Genomic DNA, 25,039 nt, shown 5'->3' with positions numbered 1-25,039 from the left:
AATCCAATGGTGCGATCGAATGCGTCGACGAGGAGTGCGTTCTAGTAGTAGTAGAGGGAACACAGCCTGATGGGAAGGCCGCTTATGTTTTGCGGCTAATGGTGATGAAGCTCAATGGTTGTGTCCTTGCTCCGACTACAGCAAGTTCGGTAGATGCCGCACTCGCGTCACCTGGTCAGATCGTAACGTCCTACCAGACTCAGGTAGGCATGAAACACAGTGCTGTAACACTACGTTATCGTATTCTGAATACACTACGTAGCCGGCGGCGTCGACAGTGAAAGTGAAGACGGGACGTTCAATGATGAACGGAAGACGCGTCGCGACTTAGCGTGCCAAACCAGGTTCGCGCTAAACCACTTAAGGATCATCACCTCCTCCAGCTCTCGTGAGAATCAAAGTCATGCTACTACCATCGACTTATTCATCGGATATACCTGGATATCCTGAGCTATATTGCTGGTACAGCTCCTACAGGATGTTCAAGAGGCTTCTGATGCAAGCACGACGGACCAGTCCATGCATTTTCTGCCACTAACCAGCAGGCACCGAAAACCTGCTCACAGTCTTGGCGAAGCGTCGTTTACTGAGTGAAATGTGCTCACAGTCTCGGCACGTAGGACTACACGTGCAGACATGCTATGTATCTGCAGAACTCGAGGAGTCGAGACCGTCTTCGTGCTGACGAACCACAGTTCCAGTAATTCTGCTCACAAGAATTCTTCCTTTCCTCGTGGCTTGAACAACGCCAGCTAGCTACGGAGATGCGAGTACGCTACCAGGACTGTAAGACGTCTCTCAGTTGCAAGGTAGTTTTCATGCCATTATTTCACCTCCACTCGGGGTCGTCTCTTGATCCTGCGGGTCTGGCTAGGCTCTTATGCGGATCTACAAGCATGGCATGCCTGCACGTACAGCGACGCCTCGCATAGTCTAGTGCGAGATGGATCTCTCAAGAGGACAATGGCCTCATGGATCTTTATGAGCACTTCTTCTTGTGTTGCGTTCTTTGCTCGAATTTCACTTTCGACAATCCGTTGTCATGTTGCAATCGATCTCCTTCCTCGCAGTATGGCTGAGCGCCTGGCACATGGTAGCCGCTGCGAAGCATGGCACCATAGGGTATGGCATAAACATGTACGATCCATGGTGTTGTTATGCCTGCTATGACGCTTTGGCCATGGTTTACCTCAACTGTACTGAGTTCACAGATTCCGGACATAACGACGACGGCATGTCAACGAAGCTTCTGAAGAAAAGGATGGATATGGGCATGGAATCGTCCGGTACCACCAGCGAGGAATGCTATGCCAGCAATACACCTTACCAGCAGACACTGTCATACTGTATCAAATCCCAATGCGACGCAGAAGACGTGCCGTCCGAGAAGCAAAACCAATGCTTCCAGCGCCTCAACAACATAGGCTCAGATGGTCCTTCTTTGCAGCAGTCTCTTCCACCACTCAGCCCAACCGAGCAATTGGCGGAGCACGCCGAATGGCTCAACACTACCATGTTGGTCAACGAAGCATACTGGAACTCTGACCGAGGCACTATCGAGGAGTTCGAGACTGTTGAAAGAGATCATGTTGCGTTCTCGTGAGTTCACGAGCCCTTCACCGATTAATGCCACCTTTACTGACATGCCGCAGAATTGCAATCATGGTTGTTAGCGTGGCCGTTCCTCTACTGTGCGGAGCATGGCAGTTCTTCACCAGCCACTTCCTCTCCGAAGTCCGCGGACTGCTGTTTCAACTTCAATCGTACGTTGTCCTTCCTGCTCTCTGGTCCAAGCGTCACTCACAGCCATTATCATACCGTCTCGGCTACCTCCCCAGTCGGGCCATGACTATCTGGATCACCCTCTACATCGGCCTGAACGTACTAGCCTCTTCGGTGCCCTTCCGGAGTGTTCAGCCAAACACCTGGTTCACGAATCGCAGCACAGAGATGGTGGCCTACGTTGGAAACAGAGCGGGAGTCTTGAGCTTCGCAAATATGGCGCTTGCAATTCTGTTCTCTGGTCGCAATAACCCTCTCCTGTACTTTAGCAGCTGGGACCAGACCACACAAATCATCTTCCACCGCTGGTCTGCAAGGGTTGCCATCGTGCAGGCGGTCATACACTCTATCGTCTACACAGCCGACTATTGCTACCTCAAGGGCGACAACGTGTATTACGCCGAGGCTGCGAAGCCATACTTCTGGTGGGGAATCATTGCCACGACCGCAATGGGTCTGATGATGGGCCTGTCAGCACTGCCTCTGCGCTCATACGCATACGAGATATTCTTGGTGTCCCACATAATCTTGGCAATTATCTCACTGGTGGGCTCGTGGTACCACGTTGATCTCAGGTATACGAAGAAGTGGGGCTACGAAGTCTGGCTCTACATAGCTTTCGCTTTCTGGGCATTCGATCGTCTCACCCGGTTTGCGCGTGTGGTCTATAATACTATCGTGCAACGTCCAGTTGCGCGTCTCGAGTTGGTGCCAGGCACGAATGTGGCCATGATGACGATCCTGCTGAAGAAGCCTTCGAAGGCTGGCATCGGTCAGCACACCTATGTCTACTTTCCTTCTTTTGGGAAGGCATGAGAGAGTCATCCTTTCACAATCTGTGGCTGGGACGATCAGCCGTTCAAGCGGAGCGCGAATACATCTACATCCGACCTCGAAGCATCTGGTGCCACCACACCCAACCAAGAGGTGAAGAATGACGCCGCGACCACAACAAGACAGGCTCGATCATCAACCAGTACAGACGAGCGATACTACGTCCAATGCCTCTTCCGATCTCACGCAGGAATGACAGCGCAAATCCACGCAAAGTTACTCGCGAATTCCCCATTGCACATGCCAGTGGCATTCGAAGGTTTCTACGGTGGCCACAGCACATCACACTATGTCCTCAAGCAGGCAGATATTGTACTTTGCGTTGCTGGCGGCGTTGGGATCACCTATGCATCTGGCTTCGCCAGGCAATTTGCTCGAGAACGAGTGCTCGCCAGTACTTCCAGATCTCAGAAGGTTGTGGCTCGATGTCAAAAGTTCGTACTGGCATGGTCGGTCCGTGAACAGGGACTCCTTGATCACGTCAAGAGGCGGCTACTTCCCAACCTTGATGCCCGAGACCTCGATGACGGGTCAATGGCGTATAAGTTCTGGGTGACTGGTCAGTCGACTGCCGCTGATTCGGCACCATCTAGTGAAGTGACAAAGGACGAGACTCGAGTGGGAGTGGCAGATGGTGAAGAGCTTGTTCAGCAACAGACGGGCCGTATGTGTGTTGCCGATGTTGTCGATTCTGTCATGACGCCCAAGAAACGCATCGTTGTACTTGTTTGTGGTCCAGGATCCTTATCAGATGATGTGAGAATGGAGGTAACGAAGTGTTCGAGGGCTGGCTATGTGGTTCATTTGATTGAGGAGTCGTTCTCTTGGTAGGATAACTACATCTGTATTCAATGGATGTGGCCATAGCACTCAGTCAGTCAACGACATTACGGACATGTCGTTTATATGGTTTTTCCTTCCGTCGCCTCACACAATTCTTCACTGCCATACTGCGCATGGAAGCGGAGTAGATATGCAGGATACTGGTCCTCGACGACTCTGATCTAGCCCTGCCAGATCATGCTCGAGTAGAATCACCATCAACACTGGACAGTCAATGCCCTATCGATAAGACCCCACGTATGCTCCGCTACCTTGTTCATCCGTTCCTCGCTCCAAACAGTTTTCTTCGCAATCAACCTGCCTTTATTATCAATGTTGCTCCAGAATCTCCCCTCCTGTTCGCCCACCAATGCACACCCATCCACCCCATTCAACAAACGCTCCGCGCACACCCCGGGCGACGTAAGCAACAACCCACCCAGCCCCTTCACAACAGGCTGCAAATACCCGGGCAACTCCCTCAAAAGCCCCGTATCAACGCCACCCGGCCACGCATGCACAAAGTGCCGCTTCATCCCCTCAGAGTCAGCACCATCCCCCTGTCGCGCCGCCCACCACTGAACCATCCCATCACACATAGCCATACAATGATTCGCCGCCCGTCCCAGACTAAAATGTTCCTTCAACTCCAGATCCTCCCAGACCAGCTTCTCCGCATCCCCAAACTTCCCGTCATACACGATGATGACCTTGGCGGTGTCGCTTAGTGCCGGCAGGAGTTCCCGTATTAGATGCTGCTTGCCGTAGAAGTGCAGCGCCATCTTCCGGTCGATGCCCTCTGGTGTTTCGGTGCGGGGTGCGGTGGACATGATGCCCTGGGTCATTATTAGGTAGTCGAGTTTTTGTGATGGAGGAAGCGTGGCCTTCAATGTGTCTGTGTAGGCCTTGATTTGGCGCATTGAGGTTGCTTCTAGGGGGCGGAAGGTGATGTTGGGGGGGAGGTTTTGGGGCTTAGTGCGGCCGCTGATGGTTACTGTTGCGGAGTGGGTTTCGGCTGCGAGGCGGCAGGCCATGGCGTAGCCTATGCCGGAGGTGCCGCCTACTACTAGGGCGCGAAGGGTCATGGTGCTTGGGTCTGGAGAAGTATGGTTACAACCGGGTGCTTATGATGCACATGCTTCGCCGTGTGCCTCTCGGTGTGATGGGAGGCGAAAGCTAGCTGATTGTGATGAAAGGGGTGTACGCCCTAGACAGTGCTTACATTAGCCGTCTTGGCGCGTTAGACGGCCTTGGCATACTGGAACGTCCTTGCCAAGTTGTGGAGTGAGCTGATTCTAGTATGGCAACGCATTGAATGATTCTTACAACACCTACTCGACATCCTCCTACATAGCCTACGCCCTTTCCACTCTTTACGTCCCCTTACTCCTCATCCGGACTACCACGCACCTTATCCTTATTCCGCCTCATCTCCGCAATAATCTCCTCCTCATTATCCGGATGCAAACTCATTTTCCGGTTCTGACTCATGAAGCGGTCGAACTGATTCTCATCCTTCAAGGGCTGCGCGGACACGAATTTCCGGTGGTGAGGGATATCAATCGGGGCGGAAGGGGGCTTGGACTTACCTGGGGATGTCTTGGATTTGCGTGGGGCAAAATCTGCCATGTCGGCTTTGCTTGTGCTGGTACGGGAGGTGGTTGAGGTAGGGATTTGTCGGGAATCTGTAATTCTGTACATTTGTGATGGTTTTGAGCAACTGTGCTGTGAAGGGTTCAGATGGAATGATTATATTAACCTGTCAGGATTTGGTGAGTGATCAGTGCCGGCGTCGTGCTATTTATGGCACGAGCGTCCTGGGCGCCGGAGTGGAGACGAACAAAGGGCGTTGTGGCCAGCAGCAGAGCGGGTGGGTTGTGCTTTCTCCCGACAAGACAAAGAACGAGCGACTGTAGCAGGAACGTCGGCGTAGATCAAATACTCGTGAATGCTATATTAGATGTAATATGGCTCCTGAGCTCTTTGCTGTTAGATCGATTTCGCGCTAGTTCCTCGCTCACGCCACGCTTGGTTATCCAAACCAGATTTCTCAACCAATTATTCCATATTTTCCTTATCGTCAACATAGAACGACGCCTCGTAGAACGCTCAATCTCTTCCAATATCCAAAGTATATCCTGCATCATCCAGCAAACTAAGTCTGCGGCATCAAATTCGCAGTCCTCAATTTCGCCGCCAATTCCGTATCGTAGAAATTATAGTGAGGGTCATGTCTGCAGAAATTCGAATACTCCAGTAGTGTCTTCGCAGTTGGCCTGTCCAAGGGATTGACCTGGAAGCAGTCGTACATGAATGCCAAGCCATCGATACTCGCCGTAGCTTGCACATCATCAGGGATAGGCGGCGCCTGCTGCAGACTGCCGAGCTTGAAGATCGCGCCGATTGCTTCTTCTCTACTCCAGGGTCTTTTGCCAGCGAACATTTCGAGCACGACGCATCCGAGTGACCAGATGTCGACTTTGGCGCTGTAGCCTTGACCATCTGTGCGAACGACTTCGGGTGCCATCCAGAAGACTGAGCCTTGCATGCTGTTTGTGATGTCGTCGCGGTAGATATCATCTGATTTCTTGGAAATACCGAAATCTGAGATCTTGCAGGTTCCGTCCAGGTCGAGCAAGATGTTATCTGCTTTCAAGTCTCGGTGAAGAATACTTTCGTCGTGGAGGTATTTCAGACCTTTCAGCGTTTGTATGGTCATCGACTTGACGACCGGTTCTTCGAACTTGCCATGTTTCCTCAAGCAGCTTCCAACCGAGCCACCGGAGATATACTCGAGGTAGATGGACATAGAATATTCCTTCCTTTCGAAACCGAGGTACTGCACGATGTTTGGATGCTCGAGATGTTGCATTGTGTCAATCTCCACATCAAGTGCTTTGACCATTTCCGCGATTCTGTCTTTGTCATGTGCTGCTGCTTTGTGGTTGACCTCGACCTGTTTCACTGCCAAAAACTCACCAGTTGTAGCGTTCATACCAAGATAGACACGGCCATAGGTACCCTTGCCGATAAGCTGACCTCGAATGATCTTGAAAGTCGCCTGTCGCTTCGGTGTATCTTCGTTCGGGATGTCTTCTTGTGGTATCGGCTCAAGGACGCTAAGTCGATTTCCTCTTTGTGGCTTGATCTGAACGATGTTTGCGCCAAACATCTTGGTGCTCTTCCTCCGCATAGGCATGCTCGTGGGAGGCTGCTGAGCTTGTTGAGCTCTGTAAGCCACCGATGGACCTCGTTCGATGTCATTACGTTTTCGAGCCACTTCCCTGATAGACTTCATTCTACCTAGACCGCCAGCTTTACTCATTTGTCGACTCGCGACGTTTGCGATTTTGTTCTTCTGATTTGCTTTCAGAGTGGACTCATCAGAACCGAGGGTATCAGAATCGTTCTTTTCCCTAAAGTCCAGATCCAGACCTGTTGTGCCAAAAGTGATGTTTCCAAGTCGTGCTTTGATGTCGCTCATCGGCGTCTGATTGCCTTGCATTGGAGAACCTTCGTCACCTTCCTCCATGAATGGCTTGTCGAGATCGACACCCGGAAAGAACTTGTCAAGGTCTCCCACGATGTTCTCGACCACAGGACGATTAGCCCAGATGTCGCTGTGGAATGAGTTAGGACGAGCCCTTGACTCTTCTGGAGACCGCTCTTCCCAGCTACCACTTCCGCCAGAGAAGCTGCGTTGATTGTACCCATCGCTGGTACCAGTATTGGCGCTGTCATCACCAGTATTGCCTGGCCCAGCAGATGCACCATCGTTCGAGCTCGGTGTCTTGAACGCGACGGACTTGCGCTTGCCACCCGGTGGCTGATCTGTATCGACCGTGAGCGCGGGTCGTTGGTCTGCCCTTTTCGGCGTTTCTGCCTTAGGTCGAATCTTGATAGCAAATAGTCCGTCATCGGAGTCATCGTCAGAGTCATCCTTACTTGCAGCTTGGGGGTTCGGAGAGGTGGAAAACGCAACATTGGTCTCCTTGAACTCGTAGTCTGGGCCATAAGACCTGGTCCTGCTAAGGCCTGCTCGAGGCATCGAATCAGTTGCTGGCCCTATCTGCGGCGATGATCCGGCAGTATCCTGTCTAGTAGGCATTCGAGGTTTGGGGGCGTCCTTGTTCCCAATAGTGACAGTGCGGGGCGATCTCTGTCCATTTGCAGCCGCAGGAAGCACAGCAACCTTGCTCGAATTGGCTATCGCTGCGCCAATGCCTCCCGAAGGATCAAAACGACGCTTTTGTCTAGGTGAAGGCTCTTCATTGAGTGAATCTGACAACCTCTTGTTGCCGTCAAGGGACGATCTACTTCTATGCTGGGAGGCCATTCGCAATGAGTTGACCTTTGCCAGGGTATGGGAAGCCGATGGCGCAGCGGGTGGCTTTCGGTGCGGAACAAGCTGCTCCTCTTTGCCATCTTCAGGGAAGCCTTTGGGCGATGGATGATCGAAGTCGAAGACGGGTGTCCCGGCCTCGGAAGTCTGACCACGCCGTTCCTGACGACTTTGCAAGTAGGCCAGCCTTTTCTTCTCATTCTCGTGCTGATACTCTTCTGCAGCCTTCCGCAGTTCCTCACCGGTCAAAGAAGGCGCCTGTTTCAAGAACACGTTTTGTCGGGCTTGATTGCTCACAATGCCTAAGCCATCGGTCTGAGGCATTGAAACCGCTGATAGAGTTGGACTGCGGACGAAGAATTTCAGCGAGCCTGCTGAGTCAGCTGCACCTCGAGCAGCAGCAAGCGAAGCGTCCGTCAACGGCTCCTCGTGGTCCATCTTGCCAGGCTCTGTAATGTGAATTTGTGCATAATCCATATCAGTGATACCAAGCTCCGCGCCAATTTTGTTCTTGAGAGCAATGGCCGATTCGACATCGGTAACATCTATCAGACGATAATTCCAATAATCAGGTGTGACCAATATGAACCTCTTTGGCGTTCTCTTTTGAGAAACATCTACACTTTCTAGGAACGTGTTCGCAGAAGTTGGCCGTTGAGCCAAGGCGGTGTCGCTGTGATTGGCTTGAGATTTGGCGAACGGCAACTTTTGCATAAAATCTCGCGGGCTTGTGGGAGAATTCTCTTCGATAAGTGGATCGTTAGGGTCATGCCTCTTCCGCTGAAAGACTTTACTCAAGAAGCTTTTATTGCTGTGATCGCGCGTCTGCGTGTCGTTGCTGTACGCACGATGGGTTTCTGGCCTGCTATCTGTACGGTCTTTTTGTGTTTCATAGAACCTGCCTGCACCAAGCGGAACTTCTGTCGTAAGAATACTGCTAGGTGCATTGTTACGAGCGAAACCTGTCGCTTTCTGGAACGTGTCAGCACTTTGAGCTTTTGAAGGTGGCTCTCGCAAGGGTAGATGAGGCGTCGATTGTGCCTGGCTTGGTAAAGAATGTCCCAATGCCGGACTGTGACCGGGACTGCTTTCTTGCCGTAACGAGAGACCGCCTGCTGCAGCATCACCAGATAAGTTTGGACTATGTCTTCCTCGGTTGCCTATGCCATTGAGAACACCTCTAGTGTAGTCCCCACGGGTGACAGGCGGTCCGAAGCTCTCCGCATGCTGACGTTCAGCCGGCGTGGATCCACTGCTGCCAGATTTTGAGAAGACCGGAAGAGTACTACTCCTTTCTTGAGCACTTCGCTGGCTGAATCCTGGGCCGAAATGGGACCTCGCTGGACTCCCTTCTGGACCAGTTGTGCTTGGTGTAGCACTGCCGCCAAGATGCGGCGAGTTCTCCACGTTCCCCTCAGTGGAAGCACTGGTCAGGCCTGACTCGCGTCTTCGGTGTCCGGTACCAGCACTAGAAGCACCATCAGGTCCCAGCAATATGCCAGCAATGAGGCGTTGTAATCGCTTGCCATCTTCGCGTTCCTTCTTCGCGTCCATACCACTATGCTGACATATTTTGCCTAGCTGAGGATAGATGTACTGATGCATTCGACTCAAATTACTTCTTTTGTCTGTAGAGCGACCCAGCTCTAGGAATTCACCTTTCTCGAGTCGGAGTACGCGGAAGGTTTCCTGCCATTCGTGAGAGAAGCTATTCGCTGCTAGCCACAGCAGTATGCGTTCTAGCGGCCATTGATTCGCCAGATCAGCATTTCCGTTCTGCGGCACCATAGCACTCTGAGCTCTCGGTCTTCCTGGAGTGGGGTTGACAAGCGTAGCTGTGGGCGGGCCCGGGGACATTGGCTCTGGGTTTTCGCGGAGCTGGGGAAACTTCGGTCTATTGGAAGTGGTAGATGCCGCCCTATTTTCTCTTGTGCCAGAGTCCGGACCAGCAGAGGTAGGCTTAGAGTTGTAGGCAGGATTGCCATTATTGTACACATGATTACCGGCCTGCATAGTCTGCTCAGCATATGCAGCTGGGTCATAGTTGCCGTCGTATCCGGAGAAGGTCGAAAAGTCGTCCAGAGGCGGGATACCCACGCCTGGACCGAACGAATCTCCTCCCGGTATGAAGGTTGCAGACACAAGTGGCATATCTTCTTGACCTTGACGAGGTGGTGGTGGAGGCAAATTGCTCTGCCCTCTGCCTGCCTGATTGTAGCCCATGTTATATTGCTGCTGCTGACTCTGGTTCATGCCCATAGGAGGAGGTGGTGGTAGATGCCCCATGCCAGGCCTGCCGTATGACTGATTCCATCCTTGTGGGAGGCCAAAGACTGTGCCGGGCGGGTAAGCTGATGGATGAGGGCCAGGCGGCGGAGGAGGCATGCCCATGTGGGATCTCGGAGGAGGGGGTGGGAGGTAGGACATATTGCCTTGACCACCCGGAGGGGGCGGCGGCCCAGGCAGGTAGTGCTGTTGCCGTTGATTGTCCATGCTGCGAATCGAAGTGGCTATGCTCTATAGTGCATTGCTCGTTGTGTGATCATCTCTCAGTAAAAGCGCGCTTTCGTTCGTTCAGTTGTGCTCATCAGACGGCTACCATCGCATAAGCCTACCGCGAGTCTACTGGGTTACCGACGGAACCGCTGAGATGGATCTTCTGCTTAAAGGAGGGAGGATAGTACCAGGGATAGGATCTGTCGAGAGCTTCGCGTCAACGGGTCATTTTCGCATGGTTCACAGTGTAGGGTCGAAGCGTCCGTTCCGTGTCGCTCGGTTCACCTGAGACGACCGCAGTATCTAAAGTACAACTCGAATACAACGTAGTGACCGTCGCTCTCACAGTATTGAGCTATCGCAGCACAAAAAGCGAGGTCTAGATGTCATGACACTGTGCGCAGAGACGAGGAATGGTCGAAGGGCGGGCGGCTATCGACAATCGCCAGAGCGCACTCAAGCGCATCCTCGACATCTGACACTCGCCCACGAGTGGCTGGACATCTGATCCCTGTAGAGATCATCATCACGTGACTGTCGGAACAGGTGGAGTCCCGGATTTCGGAAAGTGGGACCCGTTTGCCAAGAAGTTCCCAAGCTGCTGCTGTTCCTGCTTCTACTTCTACTCAGATTGCTACAAACCTTTTCCCACTCGTGAAGGCGTCAGCTTCGCCGTCTTGACGATCTCCATGAAAGAAGCGATCTTTACACGCAGTGGATGCAGCACTGGCTTCAAACCGAGTGTTCTCCTAGATCATTGCTCAACCTAGAGCTATTGACATTCTAGTGACGTCCACGAGGCAGTAGAACAGCTCGCCTTGAGCCAGCTCGGCCATCAGCATATATATATTCCACGGCTGGGAAGTTCCTGCACCGCAGAATATCCCTTGTTCCGCAATCTGTCAGGAGTCCTGATGTGTTTGATTCAGCATGGAAAGTCTGGAGGAGCCGCGTCCCACTCTTCGAGCTTAACTTCATGCACAGCTTGGGCAAGTCTATGCTGCTATCTTCATGGTGTTCTGCTCGATAGAGAGTCTCGCTATCCGGAATTTCCTGGCACTGCCGTAGCGTTACGCTTCTGTCGAGGTATTAAGCGGTAACAGCACGTTCCCATCACGACGCTTCTTCGTGTTGGTGATGACTTGCTCCGCTGAATCAACGACGGAGACTCGAACTTGTGTCGTTTCGACCCCCGTCAACTGACTTTCGGCATTCCGAGGTGATTATGGCTGCAAGATGTGCAAGTGCAAGTGCGCGAAGTACCAATCACAATGGTATGAAAGAAGAAAGCACTTCTTTGTTTGTCATTGACACGGTGGCGGTACCTGTTATGCTAGCCTTGAAGTTCAGAAAGCTGAGCCGCATCAGTGTTATCCCCTATCACATTACATGTTATTCATGGCTGTCTTCACCAAACCAACTTCTACCGCTACAGCAAGATGTCGACGAAACTCGCTCCTTACATGATAGATACCTACGCACAGTACAAACCAGGTGAAGAGGAGTTGATCGAATACTTTGTCGATACTACTCGAAGAAGTAAAGCACGTGAAGCGGTCCTGCAGGGTAGTGAATCGCCTGCACAAAGCCTGCCCAGGAGACCTGCAATACATCAGATTCTTCCTCTGATTGAATGCGTTGCGAACGACGCTTCTATCCGACACATACCCCGAGATATTGCATGGAAGCTTCGAGATGTCATCAGGAAGCGAGCAAGCTGCGCCGCGTGGTATCGGAAGAGAATCGGTCTCGAGGATGAAGAGGGCCAGCAGCGTCTTCAAAATCATGCTTATCCTTTGAAAGTGCTTAGAGACGCGGTCGACATCCTGCAAGACAAGCTTCCACCTCTCCAGTCGACCACCGACAAAAGTGGCTCTCCGATGGCTGCCAATGCTTTTGATGCCCTTCACTTCGAGGACCCACAACTGCTTGACGATATCAACAGTTTGTCGTTGGATGGAGCGAAGAGTCCATACCAAAGCCCAACAAAGAACGATGCCACTCCGACACCCAGGTCCTTTCCAGATTTCTGTCCCACAGCGTGGAGGACTCTCAGAGATAGCGATGCTTTGATGATGAAGTACTGTCTGATACAAGAGATGAAAGCCATGGAGGCGATTGTTATCCAGCAGTGGTTGAGCTACATAGCTGGCAGTTGTTCGTTAGTCGAAGCAGCTCTTGTCACCAATCATGCTGTTGATGCTATCAGGCAGCGTGAGCAAAGTCGGTTTATGGCCTTTGGTAATGGCTCGACAGATTCCGCCGATACTGCTTATATGCAAGCATCTCGTCTCTTCGAGGACACGTGTCGCACAAAAGCTGGGAACGCATCGGATCCACTGCTTCGCATGCAAGAGGTGATCTCCAAGCTCATCAACGGTGATCTGAACTGTGAGGAACCTGATGCAAGGTGGAAGGCGATTGTGCACAACACTGACTACTTCACAGCGTCGGTCGATGAACAAGCCAGCTGGGAGTTGAAGGCAATACAGGAGCTGTGGTGCAGCATGCTTCCACGTGTGAAACAACACCAAGGCTTACTCAGCGATGTTGCGACTGTGCACCTTTTGAGATGGGTGATTGACAGGGCGGAGAGCTTGAATACAGCTGGGTCGATCCCCATGTGTCTGGCGTTCGGCATGCGAATGGAGCTTCTCATCAGCCATATCTGCTGCGACCACGCCGAAGCAGCGGTTAGCGAGGTCAGACAGTCTGGCAACGACATGGAAAAGATTACAACAGACTTCCTGAAGCGCCAGCAGAGTCAGGTTGTACTGCTCGACAATTACAGCGCGGATGCTCGTCAGCGATCGATTAGTGCTTGTGATGCTATCTTTCTTGGAGTGAAAGCAGGATGGTTTCCAAAACTGCCCGCTGATCAGAGTCAGTACTTGATGAGCTATCTGGGACTGAAAGACTTTGCACTCCGATATTTCTACACGGCTCAGCATGCCTGTGCGACGCTCGAAGGAACACTTTGCCGGACACTCACGCAAATTCGCGATATGTGCGGCCAACAAGGGATCACCATAAAGTGGCCAGATCTGGAGTTTCTTGAAAAGCACTTCGAAGAAGACGATCTTTACGGCGGCCAGAGACCTAGCAAGGGCGACCAAAGCCGATATCTCCACCGTATCCTGTACAGTCTCGGACGAGGTGTCGATGAGGTCGAGATATCAGAAGATGGTAAATTCGTGTACATCGGTTGTCAGAAAGAGCTCGCGATTCGACCTCCTCGGAATCCACAGCTCTATGTAACCCCAGTGTGTACCATGTCTGCAAAAAGGTTGTTCAACCACAGCCCATTCAGCGGCTGTGCGCCAGAACAAGCACATCTGTTTCTTCGAGCGGTCACAGTTCAGGAGCTTCTCGGTGAAAGTGCTAAGAGAGTACACTTTCATGCAGGCGAGTTCACCTTCAAGAACATGGCCGAACTCCGAAAAATAGCACGTCGCGACGACCCAATTACCGACCAGCAACTCATGCAACTTCTGCGACATCGGCTCAGCAAGGAACTTGGCTTCTACGGCTTCGATCTACACGAATTCAACAAGGAATGTCTGGTTCTAGCGGCTAAGCTCGGCCACGCATGGCGGAGCAATAACTGGAACACGGATAATTTGAAACAGAATCTACAATATAGCGCCAAGGAGCAGCTACAATCTCTGGCAGTAGACCTCAGCCACGTCCTTTCTGCTGCGGCGACACAGAAAGATCCGATATGGCAAGACGGACGTCGAGCAAGGCTTGAAGTTGTTAGGATCATATTCGACGAGTGGGTCGTCAAGAAGGGCGACGTGGGTCTGAAGGGTATCAGCAAGAAGCAGCGTGAGCGTAAGCACGTCTCAAGCTTGAAGCCTTCCTTCCTTGCCAAACTGGGAGAGTTGCACATCAAGTTTGGGACACCGAAAGAGCTCTTTACTTCAGTACAACGAGAAGGGGTGCCATGGTTCAAGGAGGTGGATGATGTGGAAACGATGGCTAAGCGGACGTTTAGGAAGAAGCGGAGAGTGTAGGGTGATTGAGGATGCGCGTAGCATTGAAGCATTGGAAGATCTTGCTACTGCTATTGCAGGGTGAATGCACGGTACGATTAAACAACACTGCAAAATGAAGGGCAGGTTAAGTAGGCAATGTCCAGAAAATCAAGCAGACTTGTTACCAAATAGCGTGATTTCAAGTCAATGCAATGACGAGACTTATCTTCTTCCCGAGGACATTTCCCACTACTCACTATGTAGCTGTCGTCGAGGTGTGACGGAATATCTCGACCGCCTGGTGCGGAGGCTTCGCCGGGACTCACCCGTAGGGCGTCACAACCGCCCGGATAATCTGCAGCATACTACCAGCTAGCAAGTATGCTAGATGTAGCTGGTAGTAGGTCAGCAGAGCACTCTGTTCCTGTAGCAGTATATAAGATCCTGCATCAGCTTTTGTGTAGGAACTTCGCAGGGCATCCATTTCTACTCACTGAGACCAGACTGGACTTCGTTCGCGCTCGCCTCGGTCTTCTCTTCATCCTGCACGTTTAATGAAAGAACGATTCCCGCCTCATGTGCATAATCCGCGAGCACACTCATAGTTAGTGTCAGGGCGCGTTCGTTCCGATCTGGCTGCAAAGGGGTCCGCCGCAGCACATTTTGTATATGCAGATCAGCCCCTTGTTTGAGCAGCACTGTCGCCGCCTTCACGTGTTCTTTGACTAGAGTTTCAAAACCGAGATCTAGGTTTCGGGCGGCTGCGTCCATGATGAGATGCAACGCCGTGTTTCCATCATGATTTCGAGCGTTGACATTGGCACCGTGGGCGAGAAGCAGCTCTAGAAGCTCGAAATCCTTCTGAGATTTTATCGACCGACAGATCAGATGGAGTCCAGTGTCGCCCATTGTGTCCTGGCCGTCGATTTCTGCGCCAGCCTGTAGCAGTAACTTCAGCACAGTGCACGATCGCCGACGACGGACGGCCTCATGTATTGGCAGATGGCCGTGATTGTCCCGCGTACTGACAGGGGACTTGTGTTTCAACAGCAGCGCTACTATGCTGTCAGGTCGCGACGATGTTAGAGCGACGTGTAGAGGAGTTTGTCCGCAGTAATTTCGGGCCTCCGTGCTTGCCCCACGTTCGAGCAGAACAGAGATGATTTCGACTGTTCGTACACGTCGCATAGCTACGTGTAATGGAGTCTCGCTGGCTATATCAAGCTCGTTAGCACCAGCACCGAGGTCCAAAAGGTGAACTATGTCATCCAGTATTGGTTGTTGGGGCCCGTATCCCGTGATATCGGCCAGAAGCTTGTGCAGTATGTTGTAACCCCTAGAATTTTGTTCATTGACACTAGCACCGTGTTGGATCAATAGCTTCAAGATGCTGCGTCGGCGATGAAAGAAGGCGAAATGTGAGGGAGGAGCTCCTCGGTCATGGCAGATGCGTGTACAGTTGATAGCCTGGGTTGGCGAAGCCCCGTGCTCAAGAAGTGTACGACAGCCGTCCACATTGGCGAATCTGATAGCAACATATAACAGGTGTGTCAAGTCTTGTTGTCCCATGCCTGAAGATCGAGCCAACAGCGCACATAGCGTCGCGTTCCAGCCTTTACGCAGTGCGAAGCACATTCCGTACAGGCGGTACGGTGATGTGCTACGTTGACTCCAATACACGACCTCCGAAAGCTCGCCTCGCATTAGGCCTTCAAAGTCAGGATGGTCGACGGACATTGACAATAATGTTCTTCGTGAAGCATTTCCGCTCTTCCGGAAGATTACCGTGTTCGCCCATGCTTCAAAGTTTTTGTGACTGCCTAAGAAGTCCAACAGTGGCAGTGATACCTGCCCTTCTTTGTCGACATGGTAGTACCAGTAGCTGAGTGCGTAGCCGAGGAATGGATATGGTTGCAAGGCTTCTGGCTCGCCCGGGCAAGGAGCGTGAATGGTTCCCATGGCCGCGTAGATCTGTTGATGTCCGAGATAGTATATGCAAGCTTCTAGAACAGCCTTATTTGTAAGAACATTGCTTTTAGTCTCCTTAAAGCGCTCGAGGACGGTTGAATGTAAAAGTCTGATCTCTTGGCTGACCGGGTGCAAGGTCACGAGACCAACGCAAGCGCTGAATATCGTCTCGCTTGGGGCCACTTGTGTCAACTGAAAGGTCTTTCCGTTGCTAGAGACACATATCGCGTGAGCCAGTTGAGGCAATGTCAACGGTGCTTTGACCAAGGATAGCCAGCTCAAGGCCAAGAGGCCTAGCTGTGCTCTGGATCGCGACTGTGCCCGTAGCCTCTTCAAAGACTCATCGTATAGCTTAGAAAGATCAGAGAGGTCGGCATCGAGCGCTGTATCGAATTCGGCCGAGTTGGTTGCCTGCTCGATGGAATTGAGGCAGATCTCGGCGGCCAGAAAGCTGCGGTGTCAGCATCATCTGCGTACTTAGCCGGAAAAGGAGGCCTGCCTCAATGGTGTCTTGTCTTGAATGCGACTGGCAATCCGATCAACCTTGATGTTGTTCTGTTCGATGACTGTAGTTAGATCCTCACTGTCAGTGATACGATCCTCGATAAACAACTTTAGATCGGACAAGGGAATCTGCATGTTGATCTCGAAGAGTCGCATGTCGGGTCGGTCAAGGCATTTTCCAATCTTGATATAAGGCCGGCCTGTGACAAACAATCTGATGTTGTGGTTCGTGAATGGATCAATAGCGGCAAGCAACCGACGCCGGACTGCATGTTCGCACTCATCCAATGCATCAATAACGACGACAAGCCGCTCCACACCTTGACAGGCAGTTTTGAACGCATGACGAGTTTCGGCGAAAGTAGGCCTCCGTCGACCATCTTCACACAATTTGTGTAGTGCCTCCAACGAAGGTAGGAACAGCGAGGTATTGGTCACATAAATTTGGCGAAGCAGATTTGCCAAGGTTCTGTCCGGTGTTAATTGTGACTGTTGAGAGTATTCAAAGAAGCAGTATATAACTGGCTCGCTCGCTTTTGGTCTATCTCGCAGATGCTGAATTACTGTTGAACTGACAGAGTCAATAACACAAGTTTATGCCACCCTCGGGTAGCGTACCTTAGGATCGTTTTGCCTACACCAGAATTGCCACGACAAAACAGCACCTGTGACTGGGACGAATCTGCGTCGAGCCAGTCGCAAAAGCTAGGATGGTCCAGTAGCCAGTGTCCTGTGCCAGGCGTTCTCTTGTTGCAATGAGACTGCAAACGGACCGCGAAATTCAGATCCGACAACCAATCAAGCAGTACGGCCAAATTTCTTTCGATCTGCTGCTCGTTGTAATAATGGGGTTGAAAATCGCCCTGGATTACCACGCCGCCACTCACATCCGTCCTCATATAATTATGCGCCATCCAGCATGGACAAGCATGGCAACTCCGTATCGCCGCAACGTAGGCCGCCCGGAGCGCTACGACATGACCAAGGTGTTTTTGACTGCCTTGAGAGACATAATGCAAGCGTTCATCACGACTAGATTAGGATTGAAGCGTGACGGACCAGCTCAGCTGTATGATCTGAAATGAAATGCAGATGCATGGTCTGCCTCTAAAGTCACCTCTTCGTCGTCGGCTCTGTTGATCCTTGCAAGGCGCTTATGCAAGGCACAGCAACTTGAACAGCCACCTACTTTGCGGCCGATCATTGTGTTCGCACAGGCACATGATGTATCGTTGAGGCGGTTGAGTCACGCAGGTCGAATCCATCGAGTCGCCGACAATTGAGCATTCAATGCTTTTGTCTGCACTTTGGCGCTGGTTCAGTTAAAGCAAAGGTGTGTCAAGGAGTTTCCAAAGCCTGCTCGATCCGATGTATGCGCTCAGTGTAGCACTAACGCCTGCTGTAGTCGCAAAACGTTCGTCGTAACCCTTCGGAATTTGGTTAAGTCTTATCTTCGACCTATAGTTCTTGTGCACATCTTGACTGCACCCGACTGCTATTTCCTGTTGAACACTTCTTTTGACCCGATTTAAATAATTCCCCGTCTCGCCATCCTGCAGACTTATCCCGCTGTGGTTTCGATCGATCGATGAGAGTAGAGGAGTGCTTGAGTGCACGATTCACAGGCTGCGGACCGAAGCCGGCGCCTTTGGGCGAAGGCTGATGGACACGACAACGCTCCTCGCCTTGCTAAGGACGACCGATATGCATAATGAGACTGGACAAAGAGATCACGGGTTCCTGGAAGAAGCTTGCCCGCAGGATATCGTCGGCTTGACGCAAAAAGAGCAGGTGGGAAAGTCTCAACCTCGTCTCTAGACCAACTATAGCTGGGATGTCGGTCACCGCTAAGGGCTTTCCCTGTACGACCAGATGATGCGAAATGCCGAGAGAGACTGATATCATGTTCCTCTGCCTCTCACTACACTGCTAACCGCCTGGCCGTACCCTCATATGTTCTACATGAGGATCGCCTCAAATGCGGCGATCCGGGCAGAATCCTTCACACCATGACAAAATGCAGCAAGCAAAAAGGCGACGGAGACCCAGGGGGATCTGGCACGCGCTGGTCTATACTCATAGCTATCCAGAGTTGACTGCAACTCGGGAGTGGCAGGCTGACTGAGCTAGGTATCGAACAGGTTAATGCATCTGCACCGAGCTCTGACCACGTCGGCAGACAGTGTCCAGACGGCCTACTTGAGGACAGAAGAAGTCTCGCAGCAATATGAAGATTCTTACCAGCTTTCTCCCACGCTTGCTTTCCGCATGCCCTGCGCAATCACCTGCTGAGGCCTATCGTGGATGTTCGAAGATTACTAGTATCCTTCCTAGTTACTATGATACTACCTAGGACTCTCAAAGGGTAGATCCTTGTCCTTTATATACATATCATACCATTATAGTATCATTCGACCTCGGTTGCTAATTCCAAGTAAGCGAGAGCCGATCGGGTGATGGGAATAAAGATCAACGTTTTTGAATTTACGCTTTTATATAAACCATTAAGTAATTATAACAGTATTCTCTACTATTAATATAAAACGTTATACTATTGCAAGTATTATTAGTAATCAGTGTATAACTATCGATATATATATCGTATATATTATTAATATAATATATATTAATATATAATTTTCTCGTTTTACCTATATCGATATATACTATATGACGCTAAGACCTATATACCTAGTCTAAATCCTTGTTCTTCTTCGTTTCTATTATATCTTTAGGCTTATTATTACTAAAATTAGCCTAACTTTTTAGATAAATTAGTTAATTTACTGTTACGGACTATATTAATTAGGCCGTTCGGCGGTCGGATATAAGAGATATAAGGAAGGTCTTACGAGGAAGCCTAGTACGTAAAGGATAAGGGACCTATTACGTAACTTCCTAGAAAGGTAATAACTAGTTATATAGGTAATTAGTAGAGACGATACTAATTAACTATTAAACTAACTAAGACTTCTTATTCGAGACTATAAGAATAAGTATATAGATTATAACTCTCCTTTAGTATAGTTTATAGTTCCGTAGTTAACCTAAGTTATACTAGAACCCTACCTATATATAACTTAACCTTATATTAAATACTTACTAGCTTAATATCCTACTTAGCTTACTTAAGTAGAACTATAGAGGTTTTACTTATACTATTACTAGTCACGTAGAGATACCGGCCTTATAATATTTACCCGCTTTACGGGTAGCCTATTTCTTTTTTATTATTTACGATATCCCCGATATAGCTAAACTCTCTTTCTACTAGTATAAACGTAGCTATAATAGCTAAGAAGTCCTAAGCTATTAAAGATAATACTAGGTATTTTTAGCCGTATATATACTACTAATTATTAGGTTTAGTAGTTATAGAGTATCGATTTTCTACTAAATAAGTACTAACCTCTCTACCGTTAATATCTAACTCTATATTATTCGAATACTCTTTATATAGTCTTTTTATTAATAATTTAAGGATATTAATATCCTCTATTACTTAGCTAAACTCTTTTAACGCTATAATAGGCCCTTCTAGTCTATAGCGCTTTTTATATTTACTTTAGAGTATACGGAATCTATTAACTAAAATGTTAATATCGTTATTAATCTAAAGTAATTTATTTTAAAAATATTATTCTTTTAATTAATATCTTAATGCCTAGTAGCTTTATTTATATATATTATAATAATAACTTTCTACCCTAGTATACTATTAATAGTATTCTTAGCGTTACGTAAGATATATCGATATATATATATGATATATACTTAAAACCCTATACCTATCGATATTACAATATATAGTCTAAAATATATCGATATCTACGATATATACACACTGCCAGCAATTGACGAGATCCTCCACTTCGTAAGTATCAGTGTGTTAAAAAACCAAGATGATATGATTGAGTGGGCAGGACATGGCATCCAGCTATGCAGGTGGAGGAGCACAGACGCTATTCGAGGCTGCGGAGAGCGCCGCTCACGCTTATATGGTATAATATTCTAGGCGTCGATTAGTACCTACCACCGCCGGTCTCGCTTAGACAATAACGATCAATGCCCAGCAAGCCTGTGCCGTGAATGAACTGCTGGCAAGCCGGTTGTCTCAATAATTTGTCGATTTGGCAGAAAGCAGGTTTGTATAATAAACTTGACGAGCCCAAAGAGTTCAGACGGAACTGGCGTTTGTAGAGCCTGAAAAATAATGCTGATGATGCTCGCGATGCCCAAGACTTGAGGTAGGCGAACACGACGAATTATCGAGAGAACCTGCTTGCGGTTTCGCCCGCCTTGAGATGGGCGTGCTACGGAGATCTCCGAAGCCGAGCTCCAGGCACTTCGTGGGTCCATGATGCTTGAAGCTTAGGGGGCTCGTGAACCTTTCAGTCTGGGCGGCTAGTTTCACCAGCCCAGCAATTTGTTCACGGCAGGGGCTTGCTGGGCGCCTTAGGGCCCTGTGTCTTGGCACCGAAGGTCTTGGTGCTGCGTACCTTGGTTGAAACCACTCAAGTGTTTCGCTTCAGTCTATCTGTTCTCTTTCTGTCAATGTCACGTTCAACACTCCCGTCCATCATCACTCCTACTGCGCAGCCATGCTCTGATAGTTGTATACTACCTACCGATGCGCACATACGTACTTGAAGCAGCTCAATCCGAAAGCATGACCGCACAATATGTCCCAACCTTCAGAAGAAACCCTCAAGGTCACCCTGCACCCTTACAAGGCCGCTGCGAAGTGCTCGGAGAAGACTGTGCCTTGAGGCTCTGCGATAATTCTCTGCGTCGTTTTTCAATACAAAGGCTTGTTCGTGAGCCATCATGAGTATCGAGAGAGCAAGCTCAATCTTACCAGCAAGCAATTCACGGGGTTCAACCCAACAGTATGCCATCGGCGAGGGCAAGTCCTGTGCTTGTCGCGACGGACCGACTGCACAATACTGTCTTGCTTGTCCAGAAGGCTACGATGGCTGCATGTCAGCGCCTGGTGAGCTGATCCCTTGCTTACCATTAAGTTATGTACCCAGCAGTACCAGGTTTGTCCAACACATACGCTTGGGAAGCTCTCACCGCATGCGTTAGAATCACACAGTTGTTCATCCGTTGTTCAAGGAGTCAACAGCATGATGGATGCAGGGATAGTATTGGTCGTCGACGTAGCAAGTGCCTGGCACCGTATTACGTTGAAACCAATCATCCTGACCGCTTTAGCACTGAGCAGTGGGACCTGATCAGGCAACATTCACGAGGGTTCTGCAATCCTTGAGCACAAGGGTTTGAGCTTCCACCATCTGGAGTCCCTGTTCCCGTCCAGCTTCAAGGATATCTCGTCACTTCGGGCTGTGCCGTATCGAGCTTTCGAGGTGACGGGCGAGTGCCAGGGTGGAGCCTGATACAGCACTGCACCGCGGACGGGTGCACAGCACACACACTGCGATACAACGCAGTGCAAGCACCAAGTGCCTCAAGCTCAATAGATCGACATTCACAGGGCGTAGTGCAACCATTATGGGTCCTACTATCACTGCTCTGGTTTTTGCTCACTGGATTCCGGTGCCTGACACTGCAGAGTAATAAGGTCCTCCTACGACCAGTCGCAACCAACTTCTGCATCATATCTACCACAAGCATTTGCTTTTTTCCATCGCCGCAGCTGAATTGCTGTACACAGCAAACATGACCACAAAGCTTGCAAGTCACCACTTCTCTAGCTATATCCAGTACAAAAGCGAGGAGAAGACCTTCATTCAATATGTTCTCAGGACTGCACAAGCACGGGGATACCTGTCGGCCACTGTTACTGGCTCTCAAGCCTCTCTGAGCGATGACGACCTTGCGATATATCAAATCATACCGTACGTAAGGCAGATGGCAAATGACAAATCCATCATCACAATACCAAAGAAGGTAGCCAAGAAGCTACGTAATGTCACAGCTCTACGGGCCAAGTGCGCTGCATGGTACCAGGATAATACAAAAGTGAATGACTTGGAGACGCAAAAACGAAACCACAGTCATGCATATCCCCTCCGAGCCCTCCATCAGATTTACAACCTCCTCCGCTCTAAAATTGCGACCGATGTTCAAGATGATCTCGACGGTACCGTCGACCAGATCGATCCAACGTTGACAGTAAACCGCTTCGAAATGCTTACAGAAGAAGAAAAAGTCGAGACACATGCGGCAGAGGATGCCGACATCAGCGGAGGAAGCCAGTTTCATACGAACAAGTTCCCGCTTTTGCACGAAGACAACAACACATACGAGCCCCAGAAGAATGACTTACTCTTGGAACGATATTGTATCGCCCAAGCATATGAAGCTATATACGCCATCGTCGTTCAGCAATGGCTTAGCTATGCATCAGACGCTGCAGGTCACAGCTTGATGGAGGCCGCACTGGTTACTAACCAAGCTATTGATCTGGTCAGACAGCGAGAGCAAGAAAGCTGCTTCCCACTCGATGTTGGTCTTACTGAGTGGGAGATGAATGTACCAACAAAGTCACCGTCATCTAGCCTGTTCGCCAGCCTGCAACGAACAAAGACAGGCCATATCGAGGAGCCATTGTCCCGGATGCAGGCAATACTGTATGAGGTATTCAGTAAAAATGACACCAGCACAAGATACGAACCGGCCAAGCAGGCTCTCCAAGACATCGACTACTTCCACGCGCCTGTAAACGGACAAGCGGCATATGAGATCATGGCTCTGGGCAGTTTTAGAAAGACCTGGGCAAATGTGCTACAACAGGAAGGAAATGGCAGACCAGATCCGGAGTCTGTTCGTCTGCTGCGTTGGCTCTCAAAAAGCTATAAGGATCTCACAGGCCCTCAAGATGTTCCGCTATGCGTCGCCTTTGCAATGCGTGTAGAGGTCGCCATCAGCTACATATGCAGAGACCACTCGTCATTCGGGAGAGATCAAACCGTTCGGCTTCATGAGGATGGTCTAGTACAAGCTAGAGAACACCTTGCCAATCTGCAAGATTCATCTTCATACTGCAGCGAGATGTCTGAGCAGATTCGGCAGCAGTCCATTGATAGTCTCGACGACTTCCTTGCGCAAATTCCTGCCCAGTGTCAACTCTTCAGCGAGCTTCCCCCTACATCCCTGCCTTGGGTCCTAACTTACATGGGCGTCTGCAGTTTCGAGCTTCGGTGCTTCCTTGGGGAGATCTTCGTCACAGCCATGGTAGACTTAGGCTTCTTCGCAGACCTGGCACGAATCTATGACATGTGCCAGAAAGAAGGCGGAACAAGTACTCGTTGGCACGATCTGTACTTCCTCGAGGCAGGCATAGGCGAGAAATATATCTACCATGGTCAGAAGCCCAGTAGTGGCTCCAGGGACCGATATCTGGATCAGACACTTTTTGCGCACAACTTCACTGCCAAGTTTGGCGACAAGCCAGAGGACTGGGAAAGAAACTTTGGCAAGGTCCACCGTCGTGAAACTGGCCGATTGAGACCTCGCTTCTGGGCGTGGCCGTTGGCTGGGATCCTTCGGGGGCGCATCAACAATCATGTGCCTTTCCGAGATGCTACACTGGAACGAGCGAGACTCTTCTTGCGTGGGAACACAGTTCAAAGACTCATCAAAGGTACTGTCAAAACCATTAAATTCGAAGATGATGGCACCTTCTCGGACCATGCAGAACTTTGGAAGTTCGCGAGCCGTGGACCGCAACTCGACAACTCCGACTTGCTGCACCTCTTGCGCTGTCGTTTGAGAGCGGAGTTGCCTTTGCTGCAATTCTCTTTTGACAGACTCAGCATAGCATGCATAGAGCTTGCAAGCATGTTGGCGCAGGAATGGCAGAAGCAGGGATGGTTTCCATATGGCGCAGATGCCGGTAGGCGGTCACCTCTCCATCAAACGTTTGTGGTACTCATGGACTTGAGCACCGGCCTTCAAATGTCTGCAGACCAGAAATCACCCGCCAGAGACAAAGCTCAACACAAGGTCGATGCTGTGGGCAAGATCTTTGATGCTTGGCTCTCAGAACACGGAGATTCTGGTCTAAGACAAACGCTGCAAACACAGCGAAGACTTCTGTCTGCTCTGCCCCAGCCATTTCTCAAGGAATTGAGACGTCTCCACGAGATATATGGTACGCCTGACGGTTTGTTCGGAAGTGAGCAGTTAGGAGACATATTGTGGCTGGACGACATGTTCAATATGGAAGCACAAGTTGTCGAAACCTTTGGCAAGCCTCTTACGAAGGACAAGTGAGAAGATGTTGAGTAAGATATGAGCAAGACCCGTGTCAACGGAGGTTCAGCGGTCTGCGATAGCTTGAAGCTAG

The 25,039-nt window shown here is 50.1% G+C and overlaps 7 protein-coding genes across 7 annotated transcripts; 3 read left to right on the top strand and 4 right to left on the bottom strand.

Annotated features, from left to right (window-relative positions):
- Positions 1-1,042: 1,042 nt before the first annotated feature.
- PMZ80_010137 (uncharacterized protein) lies at positions 1,043-3,447 on the top strand (the record flags this gene model as incomplete). The annotated part of the gene is made up of 3 exons (XM_064878528.1): positions 1,043-1,599; positions 1,653-2,554; positions 2,600-3,447. The coding sequence occupies 3 exons, from the start codon at positions 1,043-1,045 to the stop codon at positions 3,445-3,447; spliced, it is 2,307 nt and encodes a 768-aa protein (XP_064725607.1).
- A 209-nt stretch (positions 3,448-3,656) lies between these two features.
- On the bottom strand, positions 3,657-4,523 carry PMZ80_010136 (uncharacterized protein; the record flags this gene model as incomplete). The annotated part of the gene is made up of 1 exon (XM_064878527.1): positions 3,657-4,523. One exon carries the CDS (start codon positions 4,521-4,523, stop codon positions 3,657-3,659), a length of 867 nt encoding a protein of 288 aa, XP_064725606.1.
- A 298-nt stretch (positions 4,524-4,821) lies between these two features.
- Positions 4,822-5,067, bottom strand: PMZ80_010135 (uncharacterized protein; the record flags this gene model as incomplete). Its single annotated transcript, XM_064878526.1, has 1 exon — positions 4,822-5,067. One exon carries the CDS (start codon positions 5,065-5,067, stop codon positions 4,822-4,824), a length of 246 nt encoding a protein of 81 aa, XP_064725605.1.
- Positions 5,068-5,593: 526 nt separating this feature from the next.
- BCK1 (mitogen-activated protein kinase kinase kinase) lies at positions 5,594-10,273 on the bottom strand (the record flags this gene model as incomplete). Its single annotated transcript, XM_064878525.1, has 1 exon — positions 5,594-10,273. One exon carries the CDS (start codon positions 10,271-10,273, stop codon positions 5,594-5,596), a length of 4,680 nt encoding a protein of 1,559 aa, XP_064725604.1.
- A 1,442-nt stretch (positions 10,274-11,715) lies between these two features.
- PMZ80_010133 (uncharacterized protein) lies at positions 11,716-14,292 on the top strand (the record flags this gene model as incomplete). The annotated part of the gene is made up of 1 exon (XM_064878524.1): positions 11,716-14,292. One exon carries the CDS (start codon positions 11,716-11,718, stop codon positions 14,290-14,292), a length of 2,577 nt encoding a protein of 858 aa, XP_064725603.1.
- A 447-nt stretch (positions 14,293-14,739) lies between these two features.
- PMZ80_010132 (uncharacterized protein) lies at positions 14,740-17,105 on the bottom strand (the record flags this gene model as incomplete). The annotated part of the gene is made up of 3 exons (XM_064878523.1): positions 14,740-16,672; positions 16,847-16,925; positions 16,982-17,105. 3 exons carry the CDS (start codon positions 17,103-17,105, stop codon positions 14,740-14,742), a joined length of 2,136 nt encoding a protein of 711 aa, XP_064725602.1.
- A 5,302-nt stretch (positions 17,106-22,407) lies between these two features.
- PMZ80_010131 (uncharacterized protein) lies at positions 22,408-24,966 on the top strand (the record flags this gene model as incomplete). Its single annotated transcript, XM_064878522.1, has 1 exon — positions 22,408-24,966. One exon carries the CDS (start codon positions 22,408-22,410, stop codon positions 24,964-24,966), a length of 2,559 nt encoding a protein of 852 aa, XP_064725601.1.
- Between the last annotated feature and the right edge of the window lie 73 nt (positions 24,967-25,039).

The sequence above is a fragment of the Knufia obscura genome, assembly GCF_036327395.1.
Source record: "Knufia obscura strain CCFEE 5817 isolate CBS 148926 chromosome Unknown scaffold_16, whole genome shotgun sequence".
Taxonomy (NCBI): Eukaryota; Fungi; Ascomycota; class Eurotiomycetes; order Chaetothyriales; family Trichomeriaceae; genus Knufia; species Knufia obscura.
Note: the sequence above shows the minus strand (reverse complement) of the source record. Positions and strands in the feature narration are given on the sequence as shown.